The sequence below is a fragment of the Pinus tabuliformis genome, chromosome 5_2 (assembly GCF_031772625.1).
Source record: "Pinus tabuliformis cultivar Carrire ecotype Pingquan chromosome 5_2, CPIR1, whole genome shotgun sequence".
Lineage (NCBI taxonomy): Eukaryota > Viridiplantae > Streptophyta > Pinopsida > Pinales > Pinaceae > Pinus > Pinus tabuliformis.
In genome coordinates, this window is record NC_142306.1 from 578968327 (window position 1) to 578991095 (window position 22769).

The following is a 22769-nucleotide window of genomic DNA, read 5'->3' on the forward strand; positions in this document are numbered from 1 at the left end:
TACTTAAGAGAATCTATGTCCTTCTAATTGATACAAGGAGTATTTGTATGTTTCCACAATTGGATTCTTTAGATCTTTTATGTTCTAATGCCATGAGTATTTTCTTCACTTGATGGATCGGATGTTCTTGAAAGCTCTTTGATGTGTGGTTTCCTCATATGCTATCTCATACTCCAAACTTTGTGTTGCTTCATATGAATGGTATTTGATTCACTAACTCTATGCTCATGCTGGTGAACTATTTCTTTGGTATTGGTATAATCTGTTTGACTGCACCTTTGTTTATGGTCATAAATGTTTGATCATTGTGAACTAATTTACAATTACTAGGCATTTTATTTGGGCAAACATGAGTCTTATTTGAAGCCTGCTAATAGTAAATTTACATAAGATTTATGTTGTTTATAGCATGGCTATTCATGGTTTATGTGGCATAAAATATTTGTCAATTATTTCCTTGTATTTATTGAGGTACATGCTTTCAATTGAGTTTATATTTCGCCTGCTTTTGAAGAAAGCTCAACAAAATTGAACGACAGTTGGGCCTACATAATAGAAGGGACCCCTATCACAAACGGTGCATGCTCTAGTTGGGAACTTACATCGGGGAGGTCCCCCTTGCTGTTGGCAGAGAGTTCTAGCTCATCAACACACAGTATTAAATGCATTCAGATGCTCTGTCACTGAGTCTCCATCTTTCATCCTCAGGTTATACAGCTTTTTCCACAGGAACAGTTTATTCACCAGAGACTTAGATTGGTACAAAGTCCTTAACTTGTCCCATAAAGCCTTCGCCGTAGCTTCTCATGATACATTCAGAAATACTGAATCTGAGACACACAATCCTATTGTGCTCTTTGCCTTTCGATCCAACTTCTTCCATTCTTCATCGGACACTCCCGTTGGTTTAGTACCTGGATCTACCACGATCCACTGATATTTATCCACCAATAGATCCTCCATCTTGAGTTTCCACAACTCAAAACTTTGACCATTAAATTTCTTGATCTCTATCTTTCCACTACTCACCATCTTCTTTCACCACCAGAATCGATCCCGCAGATCTCCCACTGAAAAGGGTCTACCACAAGCCCGAGCGAAACCCCTCAACAATAAAGGCATCCCCTTGAAGCCAAAACAACTCCAATAACAAATGTAGGTTTTAACCCCGTACAGAAATTACCTGCATACGATTTCTAGAACACAAAAAATAAGCAATGCGAGAGCATAACACATAAAACACATATACACAAATATTTTCCCCTGGATCCCAAAACCTGGACTACCAGCTTGATTTTTCATTATGGTCCTTTCAATGTTACAATACATATTTATACATGCCGAAGCATCCAATACCATGGACTGAAAAACCATCGCGTCCAAAACCATGGACCAAAAACCATCGCGTCCAAAATCATGTGTGAAAATCATGCGCAAAACCATAGGTAGGTCCGCTCAACCTAACATAGGGTCCAAAACCAAAATTTTTTGGGGCATTGTCCAGGACCCCATAGAGTGGGGTTACTTGCACCCCTCAAACCCCCTGTGACTGCCCCCCCCCCCCCCCCCCCCCCCCACTACGCAATCGATGCAACGAAGGGGGGGCTATGCTCCCCTTCTAACCCCCCAGTTAACTACATTGGATAGTCGTGGAAAGAATATAACACAATCCAACATAACTGATTTGGGTATTGGCCAATTCATAATGAACAAAACTTTAGAGGGGTCAATATTCAACTCACCTCCTCCAACTATGTGGCCCAAATACACTAAGGAAGTTTTCCGAATTCACATTTAGACATCTTCAGAAATAACCGTTCTTTCCTCAAGGCATCCAACACTTTATTAACATGGTTGACATGCTCTTCTCGTGATTTGTTGAATATCAAAATATCATATAAATAGAAATTACAAACTCATCAAGAAATGATCTTAAAATATCATTCATAACTCTCATGAATGTAGCTAGAGCATCACAAAGACTAAAAGGCATAACCAACCACTCAAACAATCCTTTTTTGGTTTTAAAAGTAGTCTTCCATATGTCCTCCTCAGCGATTCTAACTTATTGACATCCACTTCTCAAGTCTAATTTAGTGAAATACTTTGCATTTTTCAACTGATCTAGCAAATCATCTATTCTGGGAAGTGGGTATTGATTCTTTATTGTAATCTTATTCAAATCTCGATAATCTACACACATGCACGAGGCTCCATCTTTCATGGGTACCAATTCAATTGGTGAACCACATGGAGAAGTAGAAGGACGAATGACTCCTTTATCTAACAATTCCTAGGACTTGTTTCTTAATTTATAATCTTTCCAGAATTGACATTTGATACATACTGATGTTTGGGAGTGGGCAGTCCCGTTGTAGCTGAATTTCGTGCTGAATTCATCTTTTTGGTGGCAATCCATTTGGTTCTTGAAACATGTCTCCATATTGATTGACGACATCAACCAATTTAGCTTTCAGTTTCACATCACAACCTGCAAAGGAGTCCTGCTAGATGTCATTCTTCTGCTTAATCATAAGGAGCATGAGACTCTTGCTAGAATTGACCAGTCACTTCATTTCCCCTGCACTTTCCAAAGACAGACTAAGCTTTTTGTGATGATCTCTCACAATGTACTCCACTCCGTCTTTGAACAAACGATATTTTTTCTCAAATATGTGGAAAAAAACTCTCCTGTCATACATATATGGGCTTCCCAATACAATCCCTAAGATCCAATGGCACAACGTCTAATTCAACTTCATCAATGAAATTAGCAGTGTTTGCAAACCTGAAAATACATTTCTGTGTGACCTACAAATTAACATCCTTGGTTATCCAACCCAATGGATACGGTTTATGATGAGGCACAGTTTCCATATTCATTTTCTTAACCAAATCCGCATAAATTAAGTTGGCCTGAGATCCACTGTCAAACAACGTATCGATCTTCGCATGTTTGGAAATAACTTGGATATGGAATAACTCGATTAGGTTTTCCTCATTTGAAATGCTATGGGAATTATTTGATGCACTAGTGCTTGCCACGACTGTCTCTTTTCTTGCTTCTGCCATGGATTTCCCTTTGGTGACTGTGGTTGTGATCTTGGTTTCATCTCCTCAGTCAAAACCCAAATCTTGTTGTGCAACAATGTTGGTCTTTTGTTTCCCTTTATTGTTAAATTTCTTCGGTCGTAATTCTGGATGAAGCTTCCAACAATGAGCTTCATCATGTCCCTCCTTGGAATAATTCTTGCACATAGACTTCTCCCCTTCTTTGTTAACAGAAGCAGTTTTATTCTGCTTTCCATTAAACTTCTTCCCTTTTTCACTACTCCGAAATGGCTTCTTCTTACCTTATTCCCATATATTTTTCCCTCTTGCTTCGAGGTGTGTAGCTTGAACACAAACCTCATCAAGATTTGTGGGACTAAACATAAGAATGGTATGTCGAAGATAGTTATGCAACCCTCCTATGTATTTCAACAAGGTATCTTGTGACTGTAAGTCTACTCCTAGCATAAGAGCTCTTTTCCTAAACTCTTGAGTATACTCTTGCACATTTTTACCTTTCAACTATCTAAAAGTTTTCCAATTCATAATGGCTTTCTGCATATGAGCTAAAGGGTAGAATTGTATTTTTATAGCAGCAATGAAATCAAACTAAGAAATAGAGATCTTACCATGTTTTTTGATCTCGTCTTGAGTCCTTGCTTCCCACCATACAAGTGCTACACCCTCCATTCTCAATGAAGCCAGCTGAATTTTGATATCATCCTCTTGAAGGTTTTGAATTCTACAATACACCTCCAACTGGTGAATCTAGTTATCCAGCTTCTCTGCATTAACTTCACCATTGTACATAGGTAACTCGAATTTAACATCAAGCTTCAGAAAAGGTGATTTACCAATTCCTTTCAAATAATGATGATGAGTATGATTAACTGTTGTATTTGTGTAAGAGTGTGAAGTTGCTTTTGAAGAAGAAGATGGTGAATATGGTTGAGATGGTGGAGGTTTTCCTCCATTTACATTACCTCCTTTTCCATTACCTCTTCCCAAAGAACCTTCTCCATTGGGAGGCTTGGAGCTTTCTCCTTGCAATATGATGTTCCTATCTTCATATAGGACCTTAACCATCTTTTTCATATCAAATAAATCCTTTCTGAAGGTCTTCTCATCTTATGTCATGATAGTTTCTCCTTCATGAGACATAGTCTCTAAAGACTCAACTACAACTTGAGGTTGTACTAGTGTTGGAATCTCAGCTGCAACTTCTGCAAATTGAGGCTGAACTCATGTAGAATACTTTGGAAACCTTGCTTTTCTTCCACTTGACCCAACTTCAGGGCTTTTAACTATCTTTCCTTCACCATTTTTGAGCTTTAACCTTGTAAGCATGACATAAACTTGCAAACAATTAAACCCTTCTTTCACAAAGAAATTCTAGTAAGAAAAACCAGAGCTCTGATACCAACTTAATCTAAATTGGAGCAGATTAGTAATGTTGTGCTAATTCCCCATTCATAAATAAACACAAAATGCTTATCATTTACTTTCTTAAGTGCTTAAGGATTCAAAAATTTTGCATAATTAACAAATTCCCATGAGAGTTTCTTATGTAAATGTTATAAATAGTTTAACATAAAAACATATGCTAAACAACAACAATATAAAAACAAATAACATCAAAATATAACACACAACAGGCACATGATAAAGGAGTTCACCCCTCCTGGGCTATGTCTCCTTGGTCTAGCTTCCAATGGCTTGGGCCCCTTTATTATGCTCAAATTACATCGTGCAAGTGTTTTTATAATGCTCAGATGAATCTGAAACCTATCTCAATGAGTTCAGAATACTAAAAAATACTAGGATTGACTATTTTTTCATCAAATTTGGATAAGAACTGAAGGAGTTATGACTTCTCCTAGTTCTCCCACTATTCTTTCCACAAAACGCTCAAAATCCAGTAGAAAACTACAAATTAGCGCCAACATCCGCTAACCGGGAAAGAATTTATCCGCACCACGGGCCATATCTTGTTGGATGTATCGCAAATCACAATCAGTGAGTTCAAGTAGGTGGAAGGTCTTGTTTTAGCAGTGGAACACTATGATGCGATATAGGCAAACTCGACAGAATATTAAATTGTGGCATTAAGAACATCGTGTCCAGGGTCTTATCACTCGTCTCTTTCAGTAATTGGCTATGGGATATTTAACACAACGAAACATTTGTGATGCGATATCACGGACCCGTTGGAACGTAAAACAGCAACACAATAATGTATCGTGTTTGAAACTCAACTGCGCCAGTGCCAGGGCTGATACCTCTTCGTCGATCCCTTTCACCGATTATGATTGCGATTTGATTGAATCACAACCCAACCTACTGGGGCCCGATTTGAGACACATTTTTCGCCTACTGCTGTGCTATGCAATTTATGTTTGCCAATGGCGGGCTACCACTTGGTGCCTCCTTATTGGCTGAAGACCTTGCCACATCATCCCAATCCTACCATGTAGGCAAGTCAAATTTGAACTTTGACTTGCTCTAACTTCTTCATACGAACTCAGATTTGAGTGTCGTTCACACTGTTGGATTCAGAATGACGAGCTCTTCAATATGAAGTTAAGTTTTACAATATTATGACACTTTGAGTTTTGAGCATAATTCTGAGCACCTGATCACCCGACACTCACTTGTATTGTGAGTGGAGCTCTTATGGAACTCACACCATTTTACCATGTCCTTCTTCGTCTTCATGGTGTTTTTATTTTCTTGCGGCTTCGACGGGTTGTCCTAGGTAACCCTGCCTTGGCTTGGTCCTTTGTTCTGTGGTTTGGGGGCGCCTTTTCCTTGCTTTGGATTTGTAGATCCAAAGTCTTGCTTCTTCTGTTTAAACTTCTGCTCAATCTTGACAGCATACCGATACGTCATGCCAAGTGAGGAAATGTCCAGGAACTCCATCTCATCATGGATGTACTTGTGTAGACATCCATGGTACTTGAGCACCAAATGCCGCTCAAAATCCTTGATACCCAACTTCGCGTGAAGGGTATGGAAAATATTTGTGAACTCTTGTAGATTTTGGTCCCTTCACTGCCATAGCGTGGTCCAATTTATGTATTTGTCTTCATAGCTCTCAACTGGGTAATATTGTTCATTGATGGCATCTTGAAAAGAATTCCATGTGGGTGCAGCTGAAAACAATGATGGTTCACTCTCGTCCTTTTGTTCACAACAGGTTTCCCACCATTCCTTGATGTGTGGGGCGGCTTTGAGAAGTGAAAAAGTAATATTTTCCTGATTGGAAACGTCACGAACTGAAAAATATCCTTCCAATAGATTTAACCATTTATCTACAACGTCTACATCTATTAGGCCTTCGAATATGGGAATATCTAAGTTAATTTGTACCTTAAAAGGAGTGGTGCCTCCTGAGTGGCCGCTGGATGAATATGCATCGCCTGTGGGTAGTCATTGAAGGAATTGGGCAAAGTTATCCATAATTGCGTTCCTCTGTCACTCGTGGGCTTCCTCAAGAAACATTTTAAAAGGATCTCCTGCCCCCTTGTCTTTCTTTTCTTCCACCATGGGAGGTCATCGGGTTTTGCAAGGATGAGCTTGCAATGGCTTAACTAGATCAAGCCCTAACTCATTATACCCTGACCTCATTAAGGACATGCAAAGAATAAAAGAGAAAGAGCAGACCACTTTGATACCACTAATCTGAACTTAAATAGGAACGTAACAACTTACAAATATAACCATAAACACAGAGATGCAACAAAAAATACTTCATTTCATTAATAGAAAAGTACTAAACTATGCTTACAAACAGAATGGAAATAAGATAGCTCAGGTGATGGTAGCTTATCTCTGAGAAGAGATGTGGCAGCTACATGCCTCTGAACTATGTTACAATGAGGTTCAAGGGCCTATTTGTTATTGGAAACATGAGAAAACCCTAAACAAACAAAACCCTAACCTCGAGAGATGTAACACTACGAGTTTGTTGGCCCCGTTGGGGTTAGTTGGGTGGCCAACTTCTCGGGGTTGTAACTTGGTCATATTATCTCTATTTTGCACATATGATACCTTACTGGAAATGTCTCACCGAGTACTACAGGTTTCGTTGCAGGCACCCGAAAAAAAGGTCGTTTAAGTGGTCAAAACTACTCCGAAAGTTTAGGACCCAAAAAATTGCTAAAAATAGTAAATGCTGAAATGAACAAGGAAACAGATGAAACTGACTAGGAGGTCTAGGTGAAATAGGTGGGTGGCCACCAATATCCACCTGGATCAGGAAGCCAATAGATTGATGAAAGCAATATGAACAAGAAGAAGATAAATCAATGGCACATAACACAAGATGTATCTGGGGAAATCCACTGCTCAAACTTTGCTATCTGTATTGCATATATCAGAGATGTGAGTGAAGATACAAATCTTGTTCTCATTAGAAAATTTTTGCACAAGCATGCTCAAATCTCTCAGCTCACAAGCTAGCTCAAGCCAAATCCTTAGCCTATTCAACAACTCTCCAAGCCCCTAATCTTTTGCGTAATTCCTAGGATGGATAGCCTGTATTTAAAGGGAACTCATGCTTTGAAACTGCACAATCCAAACATAGGTTCTTCTCTGATTGCATGCATGATATTTACAACTCAGTAAATCACACAATTGATAGTACATTGTCCCTACACTCTAGTCTCAAATGGGTATTTCTCAGAATCGACATGCATGAGTTTATAATGAGGGAATCTTCAGCTAACTAGAGTGACACTTGTGGATGTACTAGTGCACCAATTGACTGTTAACTCTCTATTAGTTCCACAAACAATTTGGAACTAATTTAATTGAACATAACTCAGTAAACTGAGTTATCTAATTAGAACTCACAATTAAACTCATCATGGACACATAAAACTTACCGAGAACACTTACATGAATTCCAAAAGACTTCCAACTCAAAATTCCTAAGTTAACCAAGTTAATTAAAATTAATTAACTATTTACAAGTTGCTATGAGAATAGAATTCAAATTTAATTCTCAGTTTAATTCAAGGACAAATTAAACTGAAATTTCTTATTGTCATTTCTCAACACTTTGTATGACCCTTACTTCGATAGAAATTATTATTGGGAGAATATAATGAATTCAGGTGCTTTGAACATCCCCCACATTCTTATAGGTGGGGATTTAAACCATACCTTCTGGCTTCAAGAATTGCGGTATTATCATCTCAATAAAGACTCATTGGGTGATTACTTCATTTCTATCTTTAATAACCATAATTTGGTCGATTTTGAACCTATCAAGATTGTCTTGACCTAGTGGAATTTCATAAGAAATAAGGAGGTTATTTCCAAGAGGCTTGATCATTTACTTGTGTCAAAATCCTTGGGAAGTTCATTCCTTATGAAGTCATGGGTAACTTCTAATGGTCTATGCAACCATCTTCATATTTTATTCAAATTGGAATTTGAGGATGTAAATCTAGTTCCTTCCATCAAGTTCCATCATACCTACCTTTTAGAGGAATATTACATGAAAATGATTATGGAATGTTGGGAACCATTTCATCCTCTTCTATTTTATTCTCTCATGCATCATTTCACTGAAAATATTTCCAGAGTGAAAGAATTAATGTGGTACATATCCTTTAAAGAGAAATATCAATCTCTCTTAAAGGAAATAAAACTTAAAGAAAATAAAATTTCAAGGAAAATTTGTCGAAAATATTCTATAAAAAAGATGTTACAAGCCTAAGATATCTTGAAACAACTTGTCAGAGCCTCCTAGATAAATAAGTGTTGGCCTAGAACCTTAAGAGTTGATCTCTATGGGTTCAGGAAGGTGATAGCAACACCAAGTTCTTTCACTAGTTTGCAAATCATCATAAAATTCCCAATACTATTTGGCAGATAAAGAACTTTGAGGGAGAGATCATGAGAGGATTTAGGGTCGAAGATGAAGAAGGGGTTTTCCATTTCAAATAATTTTCAAATAACCTCCTGGTTCTTGTATTCAAGAAATTATTCAAATCCTAAATAAAATCCCTTTGAGCAATCTCATAAGATATGAATCAATGTTTAGAAGAGAAGGCCTTCAAGGAAGAAGCCCTCTTAACTCAATATTTTGTGAAGAAAGGTAAGAGCTTCGTTTCAAATGGTTTAACAATGAAATTTGATATTGATTTTTATAATCTCATAATTTGACAAAGGAAAAATGAGAATCTCAAATATCAATAAAGGTACTTAGATCTATAAATTCTAATGTTATTGCTCCCATAGAGAAGAAACAAGACAAATTATCTTTTGATGATGCTCATTTCATTTCTTACTATAACATTATTTACAAGTTAGTGACTAAGGTGAAATTCCAAATACTCAAGCCTATATTGAGTGAGCTAATGTCGGAGGAGAAATTTATGTTTCTTCAACATCCCCAAATTCATCACATGGTGGCTACAGCCTAGGAAACTATTCATTTCTATAATCCAAGAAACCAACAATGGTTCTATATTAAATCTAAAGGTGTATGATAAAGTCAAATGGACTTATCTACACTAATTGTCTTAAGGATGGGAATGAATTTCAACTCAGTTAATTAGATAATGAGATCCATTTAGTAGATATCCTATGTTGTGGTTATAAAGAAATAACCATCACATTTCTTCCATGCCTATCAAGGTTTAAGGTATGGGTGTCCCTTATCCATTTTCATTTTCCTTCTGGTAGCTATAATTCTGAGTAAAATAATGTTAGATGTTAGAGTGAGGAAACTAAGGGAGTGAGAATCTTCAAATTTTAGTTTATTAGTCACGTTTTTTTGTGAATGATATTCTAAATTTTGGAGCAAGTTACCTTCAAGGTTTTCAAGCTCTTAATCTCATTTTGGACTTATTCTCTAAAGTGACCAATATGGAGATAAATTTATTTAAGTCATGCTTGTCTGCTAACTTGTGCTGAGCCCCAAATTTGGTAACTTTTTGGGCTCATTTGGCCTAATTATCCTTGTTCAATCCTTCATTTTTCATAGCTTATGCATTATTTTTCAGTATGTTTATGTCATTTGTACGAATAAGGGTAGTCACTCTTCCTAGGTGGCTAACACGTGCTCATTTCAGGTTTTTTTGACACATGTTGGAGCAAAACCAAGCAATCATGGGCTGGAAGACAGCCAAGCTTGGGGTGAGGATTCGTAGGGGGGTTGTCTATGGCATTAAATAGCCTTCCTCGGGATCTTCACCCCCAACTCCGAGCTCCAAAGGCCACCAAAACCGGATCTAGAAGGCAACCAAGTAGATTTTGGAAGAAGCTGTCTACTCACAGTTTGGGCAGCCAAGTCCCATAGATTTAGGAGGCCAGCTAGGGCCCTCGTGGTGTATAAATGTTAAGGCCTCAGCCTTCGTGAGGGACTTTTGGAAACCATTGCATATTTTTCACTACAGTGCTGCTAGCTTTACTTTGTTCTCTTGTAGCCATTGTGGCATAACTCTTGACTTATGACTATTTTTTGATAATGAGAAGCAGTCCGATTTTATATCAACTCTGAGTTTCCTATAGGAGCCATAGCTCTCGGGGTTGGGCCCAACCTGAGAGCCTAGGGCCTCCTTCTTTGTACTGTTACCTTTCCTTTATGCATCGTTGTTCTCCTTTTATGCATTTGAAACGTATTTCTGTTGGGCAGATTTAGGTGTGTTGGTTAAATAGGTCACTGTTTATGAATAGAATTGCTTCAGATGTTTAAAATGGATTGGTAGGATAATAACAGGAAGAAGCTCCAAAAAAGGGGTCAACAACACTCTCTGTTTCGCCTCATCCTTATTGGATCAGGGGCTGGAACTGAAGAAACAGTGCTGCCCCAACAAAAACACTAGTTTGCTTGACCATGCAATCCTTAGTGTACTGTTTTCATTTGCAGAAGTTAATTATGGGTTTAGATCTCTGAAATGTTCTCTACATGATTGATGTACATGGTTTTATTTCCCAATAACACTGTTGTTCATTCGTTTTATTGACAGTTAGAGTAGATTAGCTAGGACTTTGATTATTTGTAAGACGTTGTTGATTCGGTTAAATGTACATTGTGCAGGGCATCTCGACCACTCTCTCATCCACCTAAGCCTCATCAGAGCCAGTTGTTCCATCTCCTAGCTAGGTTCCTCGTCTCACATCTGTCCTCTTGCCCACGTAACCCTACCTTTTTGTACAATCATTGTTTCAGCCTCCTTTGAGCCAATTTAGCCCTCCACACCTTCTCGCCACTCCATCCACCAGTCCCTGGGCCACTACCAGACCCCTATCCTACCTCCATATCCATTAATGCATCTCCCCTCACTCACCCATCCACCAAAATCCAATTTTTAAACATCCTGTAGAAAATCCTGAACTTCCTGTAGAACCCCTGCAGACTTCCTGTAGAAGCTCACAAATGAGGTTTCTTGAGAGCCAAACTTTGTGAAACTCTCTGGAAGGGTGTTAGGGACTCCTTAGACCCTCTCTGAACCTTCCCAACCTCTTCCAAGCATTTCTCCTCCTTGATCCACCCCTGCATAGTAGAAAGCTAGTCAAAGGCACATGCATGATAATTCTAATAACTTATTCAAAAATACAAAAAGATGTTTTCTTCAGGTAGAGGTAGTCTAGACACATGTATTTTACCTTCATAGAAGTAATGGAATTCCTTCCAGTAGTTTGCATTCTCTCCTTTGCATCAGTAGGACTAGCTGGTAGAATTAGGGTTTGCGTCGCTTTTTGGCTTTCAGTTCTTTCCGCAAGTAGATTAGCTTCCTTTGAGTTAGCTTTCGTCCATCAGTTAAAAAGCTTCTTCTAAGGGCTCATAGAAGTTGGCTTAAGCCCCTAGCAGGACTTGTGCCAGCTGACCAAGTGACAACTGTGGCAAGAGCTAGTACTTGTGCATACAGCACCATCACTTCCAAGTTTGTTACGAACTACCGGGTTGATATAAGTAAAGAAGGGAGTCCCAGGAGTCGCAACATTATTGCTGCAATACTGGAGCCCACCAACTTGTTCGTAGATTATCTTCTAAAACAAGTGGAATAATCCTCCTTTTTTCCCAAATAGTTTAGACTCATATTTTAAGTACTTAGGATTTTTCCTTAAACCAAACTCATAGAAGTATGACAATTATCCTTGGCTGTATAAAAAAGTGAAGGATTATATCTCCTTATGGGTTAATAAACTACTTTCATGGGAGATCATTCGATCATTCTCAAATTAAGGTTGGAAAGCATTCTAACTTACTCATTGTCAATTTTTAGTGTTCCTAAAGGCACAATTAACAAAAAAAATAGCTTATGTTTTTTGTGGTCCAATGGAAGGCATCCCCCTAGTAAAATGGTCAAAAGTTGCATTATCAAAAAAGCTAGGAGGTTTGGGTCTGAAGAACATCTTTCTGTTAGTCATCCCTTGGCAACTAGAAGGCTTTGGAGACTCACCCATAACTTGTCTTTGTGGAGAATAGTGATGAGGTAAAAGTAACTAGAAGGACTATCAATCTTTTAATGGTAGAGAATTTTTAGGAAATCCAAAAAAGTTTATATACTTTGGAAGGCTTTCATAGCATCTTTTTGTTAATAGTGAATTGATATATCTAGACGGTGGGAAATGGAAGAAAAGTGAGGATGGGGGAGATCCATGGATTGAATTGATGATGAGTTTAAGCTTTTAGGAAACCATATAAGGAATTTCCATGAAGTAGGAATATTTTTTTTCTTAATGATAAAACACAATCTCCACAAGTTTGGTGAAGAAGTGGCTAGGAAATAAAATCTAATTTAGGCCTAGTAGGGGAGGAAGCCACTGAATGGCATACTTATGTAGGAAAATTGTGCTCTAATTTCATCAAGCTAGATATAGAGGTAGAAGATTCCTTGTGCTTGTAAGAAAAGCCTAGGAAATGCTTAATTCATAGGCAAGCTAAATTACAATATCCAAATCAAATCCTAGTTTTTAGGAGAAAATAGATGGTGGTGGAAAATTATTTAAAAAATTCATGCACTGTTAAAATGAAATGTATTTTTATGGCTTTCTTTAATAATAGACTTCTTACTTGGGATAATGGGATTGAGATATGTTGGACAAGGCCTAATATATTTTCCCTTTGTAAACAAGATGAGGAATCTATCGCACATTTATTTGTGTTTTATCCTTACTCAGCTCAATTCAAGGATTTAGTGGCTCTCTCCTTTAATCCAAAAGCTAAAGGGAAAATGCTAAATCTAGAAGAATGTGTGCAATAATGGTTTGAGGATGCATCAACAAAAGAGTTTGTTCATGTCCCTATGATATGGTGTATGGTATTTGGTGGGATCATAATTCCAGTAACTTTCAGGACGTTGATATTCCTTTCCAGGTGATAGAAGATTTGGTCATTGAGCTAAGGAATAGAAAGTGGAGCCTTAAAAAAATAACCCATAGTACCTATCATGCCTCAGTTGAATTTGGCATTTAGTGGATATATTTTGATGGAACAAGATAAGGGGAGAAACTTGTTTATGGATTTGGGGCAATTTTATACATAAATTATGCGCATTATTTCATATTTGTTACACTTCTAGTGAAGGAACTAACAATAAAGCAGAATTCACAACTATATTGTCCCTAAAATTGTTTTTAAACCAAAAAAGGAGTTAACGTGATACACGTCATGGGAGATTCCAAAATAGTAATAGATTGGGTAGCAACAAATATTTTTGTGGAAAATTTGAGCCTTGGCCCTCTTTTACAAGAAATCTAAAACATCCTTTGATCATTCTTATTTCCCTCATGTGTAAAAGGAATTAAACCAAAAAATTGACAAGATTTCAAAGGAGATGTTTGTTATGATTCCAAGCAATTTCGGTTTCTATGGGTTTATAGATGGATAGGAAATCAACACCAAGGAGTTTCATTTCTAGTTTCTTTTCACTTCAATTAAAAAATCTCTTATTTTGTTTCTTACTTGGTAAAGTAAAATGTCAATAAACAACTTTTTTGATTCAAATGTGTTAGATATTATTTTGTTAGTGTAATCATAAGTTAAGATAATTGTCAATGATTGCATCTAATATGTTAGTCATACTTTTGTTTTATGGTCACAAAATCTATTATGAGGAAACATGGGAATGTGAATAGTTATTAGTCTAGTTGATATTGGGGGTTGGCAGTTTTAATATTTGAACATTCTTAAAGCAGGATATCTGGTTTATTTTGAAAACACATTTGAATGAGGTGATGATGATAAGTCATTAATATGGAGTATGACCAATCCATTTTGGATAAACATATTCATACTTATGACTATACATTTTTTTCTTTGGTAAAATAAAAGATATATATATATATTCACATTTACACACATATATAAGTCAATAGTGAATTCATCTTAGCTCCTAATCTATCAAGTGTATTTGGAAGATCAAACCCCTCAAAGTGCAAATACTTTTGAAGTCTCTTTACTATCAAACAAATTTTGTGCTCCAAAGAAATGTAATCCCTTTTAAATCTAGATAAATCTATACTTAAAAATCTACACATGAATATGATTTGAATTTTATTAGAATATATCAAGAGTGAAAGATAGAATATTCTACCAATAGTCTTTACTCATAAAAGGTACCAAAATGTAACTTATTTAATAATAGATCCTTTAATCCCTCCTTTTGATTTTAATTTTAATATTAACATAAAATATTTTTATTTCTAACAACTTTTCTATTATTTTAACAATTTTCACCACAAGTTGTAATGAGACACATTAACATAGCTCTTTCTATTAATCTTAATTTTCACCCTATAAATATCCACCCAACGCTTTTTTTATAATTATTGTTTCAACTTTATTTTTCTCCAATGATAAGGGCAGTGTCCACTCAAAGCATTGGACATTTAAAACTTTTTAGCCGATTTACCTCTCGAGTTTTATAAATAATGTATGTAATCTATGCAAAGATAATATTGGAGGAAGCCCATTAGGAAGCATCACATGTTACATAAGTCAATAGTATGAAAAGAATAATGGCATTATACAATTTCTATGGATTGTAATAAAATAAGATTAAGATAATATTTTCATAATTAGTAGTTAATTTTTTCTTAATTTATAATTTATAATTGAGTTAGAAGATTAGATCATGCAGAATATGGGTGAAATAATACTTATATCAAGTAATTATCCCAAGGTTTCTTATTTCAACTTAAGGTGGATGAAGATTTGCTGAATTTTTTTAATTGAAGACCTAGAATGATTCTCAAGGGAATATGCTTCGTTTGAATTTGTTAAGTTGCATTGAATTTTAATAAATTTAAAAAATTTGATGTCCCAACGCCCACCAATTTCTTAGGGATTTTCAAAACATACCTAATTTTAGAAAAACTACCTTATATCTTGGTTATAAAGGACATAACTCTTCAACACTTGTATTTTTTATCAAGACATGGGATTCTTAAGGATTAAGTAAGATCAAAGTTAATAATAATATTTTTGTTGCAATAGTTTTTTTTTGTTATATATTTATCAATGGTAATAGGAATAGTGGGCATAAAGACTCTTTATTCTACATATATTAAATGTTTGTCATACTTAGTGAAACTAAATTTAGATGAAAAAGATAACAATCATTTCTCTCAACTACCTTAATTGAAAATCAATCTCTCACACATTTTTCCATCATCTAACAATTAAAACATAAAAATAAGAAAAATACATATAGAAAACATCTATGCCTATTTTACAAATAATGATAAAATAAAATATCCTAAAAGAAAAACACCCTCCAAAAACATTAACAAGTTTATAAAACAAATAAAATCATAACTTTGTAATTATTTATTTCTTAATCCAATAATATAAATATTTTTTAGTTTAAACATTTTATATTTAAATTATTAATTATTTGAATGCTTAATTATTGAAATAAATCTCAATTACTTTGACACCTAAAATAATAAGATGCATATTTAATTAGATTAAAGAAAAAAACTCAGAATTCTTAAATTTTATATTTATATCCAAAAATTAAACTTTATTTCTTTTTCTATATGAAGTGGTTACTAGATTCAATATCAACATGAATTTATACTATTATTTCCATGTGAAATCAACCCATGGTTATGTGTAAAAATTAATGAAATGGCCCTAAAATTACATATTCTATATATTAAAATGAATTTATCTCATTATTTCCATCTAAATCAACCTATAGTTGTGTAAATATTAATAAAATGGCGATAAAATTAGAGGGACTGTCGATGCTCACTCTAATGAATCTTGCAGATGCATACATAAGCGTGGAAACGAACGAATCACCCAATGATTAATCAGATGGTCATAGAATTACAGATGGTCATAGAATTACAGACTTAAGTATACGAAAAGATAATACGTCCATATTATTTGCAAATTCCAAACATTCATAGTCACGTACTTTATTTGGGATGCAGGTTGCATGAAAGACACTCCACACACCACTTATTCATACGACAGCTGAATCACAGTGATTCTAAAACAAAACAAACATAGTTTCAAGTTCTAATGCAGCAATTCGCAGTTATTGAAAACCTTAAGAAGTTGGAACCCTTTCTCTAAAGGGCACCAAGAATTTGTTGAGAGGTATTAGGAGTGTCTGCAGAAGATGCACAACATGGTGTTGATATCTGCTGCTGTTGCTGGGATTGACACGAGTTGAGAGTGCAAGGTGCAGATGGCGTAGAAGCCAAGGGCACTACTGGCATATTCTCGCAGTTGCAGATCTCAATCATGAACCCGTCTGGGTCATGGAAGAAGAGTTGATCTACACAAATTCCCCCTTCCTCTACTGTGCGTTTTATAAATTTGATGTTCATCTCAACCAGCTTGCTCTCTATCACTTGCATGTTTTCACACTGGAAATCAAACCATTAAAGCAATATGGTCAGAATATAGGTAATACTCTTGCAAATCTATTCCAAACACCAAAACTCCAGAAGCCGAAATTAATAATAAGACTTGCTTTCATATACTTATGTCTTCCTACACTACTAACTTACTTACCCTTTGTAAAACGTAAAATTATCAAAATATAAATATACCTAAAAAAAATACTTGATTATCCATTAGATTTATATACCTGAAAAGATATGTGATTATCCATTGGATTTATCTCTGTTTTCGTGGGTAAAGAATCTGGATTAGGGCTCTGCAGCAGGTGTATCCCCATTCCATAGCTGAAGAGCCTACAAATAATATGGAAATTATTAACTATTAAAATACTGGACATCATTTCCAAAACCAAGTATTCATATAACGTGAGTGAGACTACTGGTAAATCTATTCCAAACACCAAAAATTTGTAAGATTAATTAAGAATTCCTAATGTAAATGCAGATTTGCGTCTTCCTATGAAAGTTGGAGCAGAGTGTATATATCACTTACCATGCTCCATTAAAGTTGAAGGATCCAGGTGTCAAGAGTGTATATATCACTTACCATGCTCCATCGAAGTTAAATGATCCGGGCCTCTTAATAGGAAAGAAACCGAGAACATTTTCATAAAAGTCCATAGAATCCTCAACAGATCGGCAGACGAGGGACATATGGTTCACCGACACAAGCTGTAGTGGCCCACCAGCTCCCTTCATGGCCGAAGTGCTTATTCCAGTGTTTGCCATCACCTTAGTGTTTATACTCTCAATGCCTTAATCTCTACGGCTGTGAATCTCAGAAAGGCCAGCGAACAGAAGTGGGATTCTCTTAATCAAAGCCTTTGCTTGAGTCCTAATTGGCGTTGACGATGACGAGTTCAGCACAGCAAGAAGAATAGCTGCAATACCGCCAATATTCTAATGCGCATACCACGATTCACACATTGATACTATGACATTTACCGGCCAAAGATCCGGAAAAAGCACTATCTGGTTCAGTGACCTCGAGGTGCCTAAAGTGGCCTGGCAAATTGCAACTTGAAATCCAGACTCATTGCCAAGTCTTCTCACGAACATATTATATATATGTATATATGTTATAGAAAGATATGTATGACGCGTCAAATTAACAGTCAGCAGAAATTAACATGAAAATTTTCATATCTAACTATGAAGAGCGTGCCAGAAAGATATATTTGACAGGTCAAATTAATATGAGAATGAGTCATCATGTTACAATTTTTATAGGCAGTTGACTATAATTCTAGAAGTTTTTTTGGTGAGTTTTTCTGGTAATCAGCAATTTATTGGAATCTCAAGTTTGATAGCTAATTTCTGCAAATCAAAGTGTTTTTTAGTTCTGAATCCAAATATGCAGTTAAAAAAATTTTAATGCAACAAATCAAGATTTAACCTCAATTTCTTCAGCCAGATTCCATCACCTGAATCTCCAAAAAGTCTCATTGTAGACAACTCCTTTTTATAGTTAACTTCAGAAAGTGTTATTAATCTTTTTAATCAGATAGGAAAGAAGTTTTTTAGTTAAATATAAAAAAGATATTATGTAATGTAAAATTCTATATGACACGTCAAATTAACATGGGAATTGGCCATCATGTTATAATTTTCATAGTTAATTTCAGAAAGTGTTATTAATTTTTTTGTCAGAGAGGAAAAAGTTTTTTAGTTAAATATGAAAAATATATTATGTAATGTAAACATTATATAACACGTCAAATTAACATGGCAATTTACTATCATGTTACAATTTTCACAATTAATTTCAGAAAAAGTTATTAATCTTTTTGGTCAGATAGGTGAGTTTTTAGTTAAATATGAAAAAGATATTGTGTAATATAAATATTATATACGTCAAATCAATTTTCAAATTAATTTCAGAAAGAGTTATTAATCTATTTGGTCAATAGGAAAGAGTTTCGCAGTTAAATATGAAAAAGTATTATTAATATAAACTGTTATTGGTCAAATTAACATGAGAATTGGTCATCATGTTTCAATTTTCACAGTTAATTTTAGAAAGTGTTATTAATCATTTTGGTCAAATAGGAAAGAGCTTTTTGGTTCCATATAAAAAGATATTATGTAAAGTAAATTTTATATATGACACACAAATTAACATGGGAATTGGCTATCATGTTACAATTTTAACTCCGCCAAATTACATAAAAATAAAATAAAATAAAATAAAAAATTATGATTTATAACTATTAATTAAATATTTTGATTTGATTAAATTACATAAAAATAAAATATACAAAGTGTTATTTTAAGTTATTTAGGAGTGAAAAATGTCACATGTTCTCAGGTGATTTTAACAATTTAAATGCCTCGGGGTGGGTGGTGCTACTCAAGCCACAGATTACCAGCGCATTCATCTCAGGACTCATATAATTTGGCAAAACTAAAAACTAATAATTATAATTATAATTAATTATAATTAATAATTAAACCAGTTTAGATCTATTTAACATGGATTTACTCAACCTTATAGATGTGGAAGTAAAATGGATCTAAACTGATTTTAATCCAAAATTTTATCTTATAATAATAAAAAAATCTAAATTTATCATAATATAAATAAGTAGTTACATATTCATCTTTTCTATATAACTTTACATATTAATTATATTACATTTATAAATATATATTTAGCTTTACACATTTATTTAATACAATAATAAAATTATTAAATATTAAATTGCATTCTATTTAACTTTATACATTTCCCTAACATAATTATAAAACTAATTATTAAAATAAAAATTATGAAATAAGAAATTTTATTATAGTTATAATCAACATAATACATCTCTTATTATTAATGGACAGTTAGGGTCTAGAGCAAGTCTTAAAATTGTTTTTACTTTGTTAAAAATTCAAAGTAATGAAATAAAATTGTTTGGACATAATGAAATAAGTTAATATTTAGAAATAAGAATAAAATTAACAAATAATTACAAATAACACGACTTTTTTTAAATAACAATAACAAATCAATCTATATTGACTAATAACAATTAACAATAATTATCTTTATTATTAATTTAACAGCTAAATTATATAATAACTTTTCTGCTGTTAAAAAAAATACCAATCTTTTCCAATCCTCAAATATATTTAGGAAGCTAACCCCATAATAATAAAGTAATACTTTGGAAGCTAATGTCAACAACGCCATTCACTTCAATGGCTATGGTTTTGCATTTTTGTTCTTCACTTTAATGGTTATGATTTTGCATTTTTTAATTCTATGGCGTTGTAAAGGTTTTGCTTCGAAAATCGGAATGAGATAAGAGGCAAAGAGTGAAAAACACCCAGAAATTCACACCTCTATAATACGTCCAAGTATTTTTAAGTTAAATCGCACAACTGCCAAATAGGAGTTCACTAATTGGAATCATCTGGCGCTGTTAGTGCAGACCAATGTTAGTGTGATGGGATCCCTACTCTGTTTTACTTTCCACTGGAAAATCTTTAATTTAGATTAACTAGGATATTTAATAGTTTAATTATATAAATGGTTTTGATTTTGTATAAATTAAATGTATATATATTTTAAAAAATATGAATATATATTTATTATATTTGATAAAAAAATATCTATTAATTTAGTGATATAAATGATTAGTAAAAAGAAATAAATATCACTCGATGCAATGAGTGCTAAGTGGACCATTGAAAAATTATGAGAAATTAGTCAATTATTACTACTTTTTATGGAAATGGTCATAAATAAATGACTTTCTTAAAGCAGTTGAATCCCAAAAAATGATATCTAATATAATGCACTGCGAAAGACCCTCAATACTTAAATCAAAATTCTTATCCATAAAGAGTTACCCAAATTTTACATGGATATTCTTAGTATGTAAATAAACTTTGTTGCAATACCATGGGTCCATACAATGAATTATCAATAGCACATGCCCAAAAAACCACAACTCACTTCATGTAACACTTGTTCATATGACATTTTTCTTAATTAATCAATTTAATTAGAAAGGCATAACTTCTTTCTAGATAATTCTCTTTTGATTTGTGTACACAGCTATGAATATTCTAAAGTATCACTAGGATATCAGGTGGAGGTTAAAAATCTACCATCCATTTAATAATTATTAATAGTTAAAATGAAATTGTGTAAGTCCTATTCCAAAATACACATGCTACATCATCAACATATCACCAAAAATTATAGATTTGTGAGTTATATATATATATATATATATATATATATATATATATATATATATATATATATGAATTCCACTGGTTGAATTTGGACACTTGGATTGTGTACACTAAAAAACTTAAACTTGCAATTCTAACACATCTTGACTCGATTTAAAACAAGAAACAATCTTAAAAAAGAGCTAGAATGTAAAATAGTAAGACTTATATAAAGTTGACATTGAAATAAATTAGTCAACATGTATATTTAACTAATTTATTTAATTCATGTATTTAATATTTTTAAAAATACAAGAATTATACCACTTCCTCGTATTCAAAAGTGAAAATATAAGTTTTTTTTTTTTTGGTTTTACTTTGAATTACTTTATTTCTCTTTAAATTTGATATAAGACTATGTTATTTCAAAGCCAAATATTTTATTTATCGTTGAGAGTGAAAACTAAATATTTTTTACCACTTATATTTGATATAGACAATAAGATCAAAATTATCAATATTTTATAATATTTTTAATTAAAACTAAATATATATATTTATTTTTGTTCTAACAACTTTATAAAAATAGATAAATATCATTAATAATATATCTATTAATTATCGTTAAAAAATATCAATTAATATTTAAACTACATATTGAAAATTAAAAAAAAATACAAATAATAAAAATATAACATATATAATTATTAAATATATCACTACTATTTAAATTAAAATCTTTCTATTTTATTTTAAAAAAATCAGTTATTAATTAAAATTACTTGGTTGAAAATTAAAATTAGTATTTTACTTTAATTTTTATAACATAATATGTGAGTAACATTACACGTATTTTGATAATGCAATCTAAATTTTATCCACACCTGAGAACTTATTAAAAAATATTTATTTTATCCATACCCGAAGAACTATATTAAGAAGTATTTATATTTTAGAACAATATAAAAAAGTATTTATCTATTTAAGAAAACAATTTTAAGGTTTATGATTGTGAAGTTTATAGTGTCAAAATTGTAATATGGTTATCAAATAATTAGAATAGACTTTTTAAAATTCTAATTTCCAAAACATTTTTTTAGTTGTATCAATTTCTTAATATGAATTTCATAAAATTTTATCTTATCTTATGTTTTTAATTGTAATATCCCTTTTGTAAATAATCCAATGTAAAATCACAAGTTACTAATTAGTTATTAACTAATTCTTGGTAGTTGTGAAACTGAACTAGGATGAAGGAAAACAAGATATGAGGGAGGAGTGCATTAAATGAATCTTTAACGTGTGATTCGGGGATCTGGTTTATATGAATCCTTGTTCTTTCGTGAAAAAGGGATATTGAAAAGTGAATAATGCAGGGTTGTGAGAGTCAAGCTCATAACAAAACGAAGGGTACACCGACTACCTGCTAATGGGTATAGGCGAGACCTCATGAATATCTGCGAAGTTTAGGGAAGTAGTTTCAGAGGTCTGTTACACTTTTTCTGCTACAGGTGTGCTCTTTCCCATATAATACTGATGGACGTGTTGGGCTATCGGGAGAGAAGTCAACTGTTTTCATCCTTGTATCTTGAAAATATGTCGAAATCTGAGAATTATGAAAGAAGTTTTGGGGAATAGAATTTTGGTTAAGAAAATTATATCTA

General features: G+C 33.5%; 1 protein-coding gene across 1 annotated transcript; it reads right to left on the reverse strand.

The window, feature by feature from the left end:
• Window positions 1-16460: 16460 nt before the first annotated feature.
• On the reverse strand, window positions 16461-17953 carry LOC149160306 (glyoxylase I 4-like). Its single transcript, XM_089433684.1, has 3 exons — window positions 17480-17953; window positions 17121-17226; window positions 16461-16896 (listed from the first exon to the last, which is right to left on the reverse strand). The coding sequence occupies exons 1-3, from the start codon at window positions 17659-17661 to the stop codon at window positions 16597-16599; spliced, it is 588 nt and encodes a 195-aa protein (XP_089289810.1). The 5' UTR covers window positions 17662-17953; the 3' UTR covers window positions 16461-16596.
• Window positions 17954-22769: the final 4816 nt, after the last annotated feature.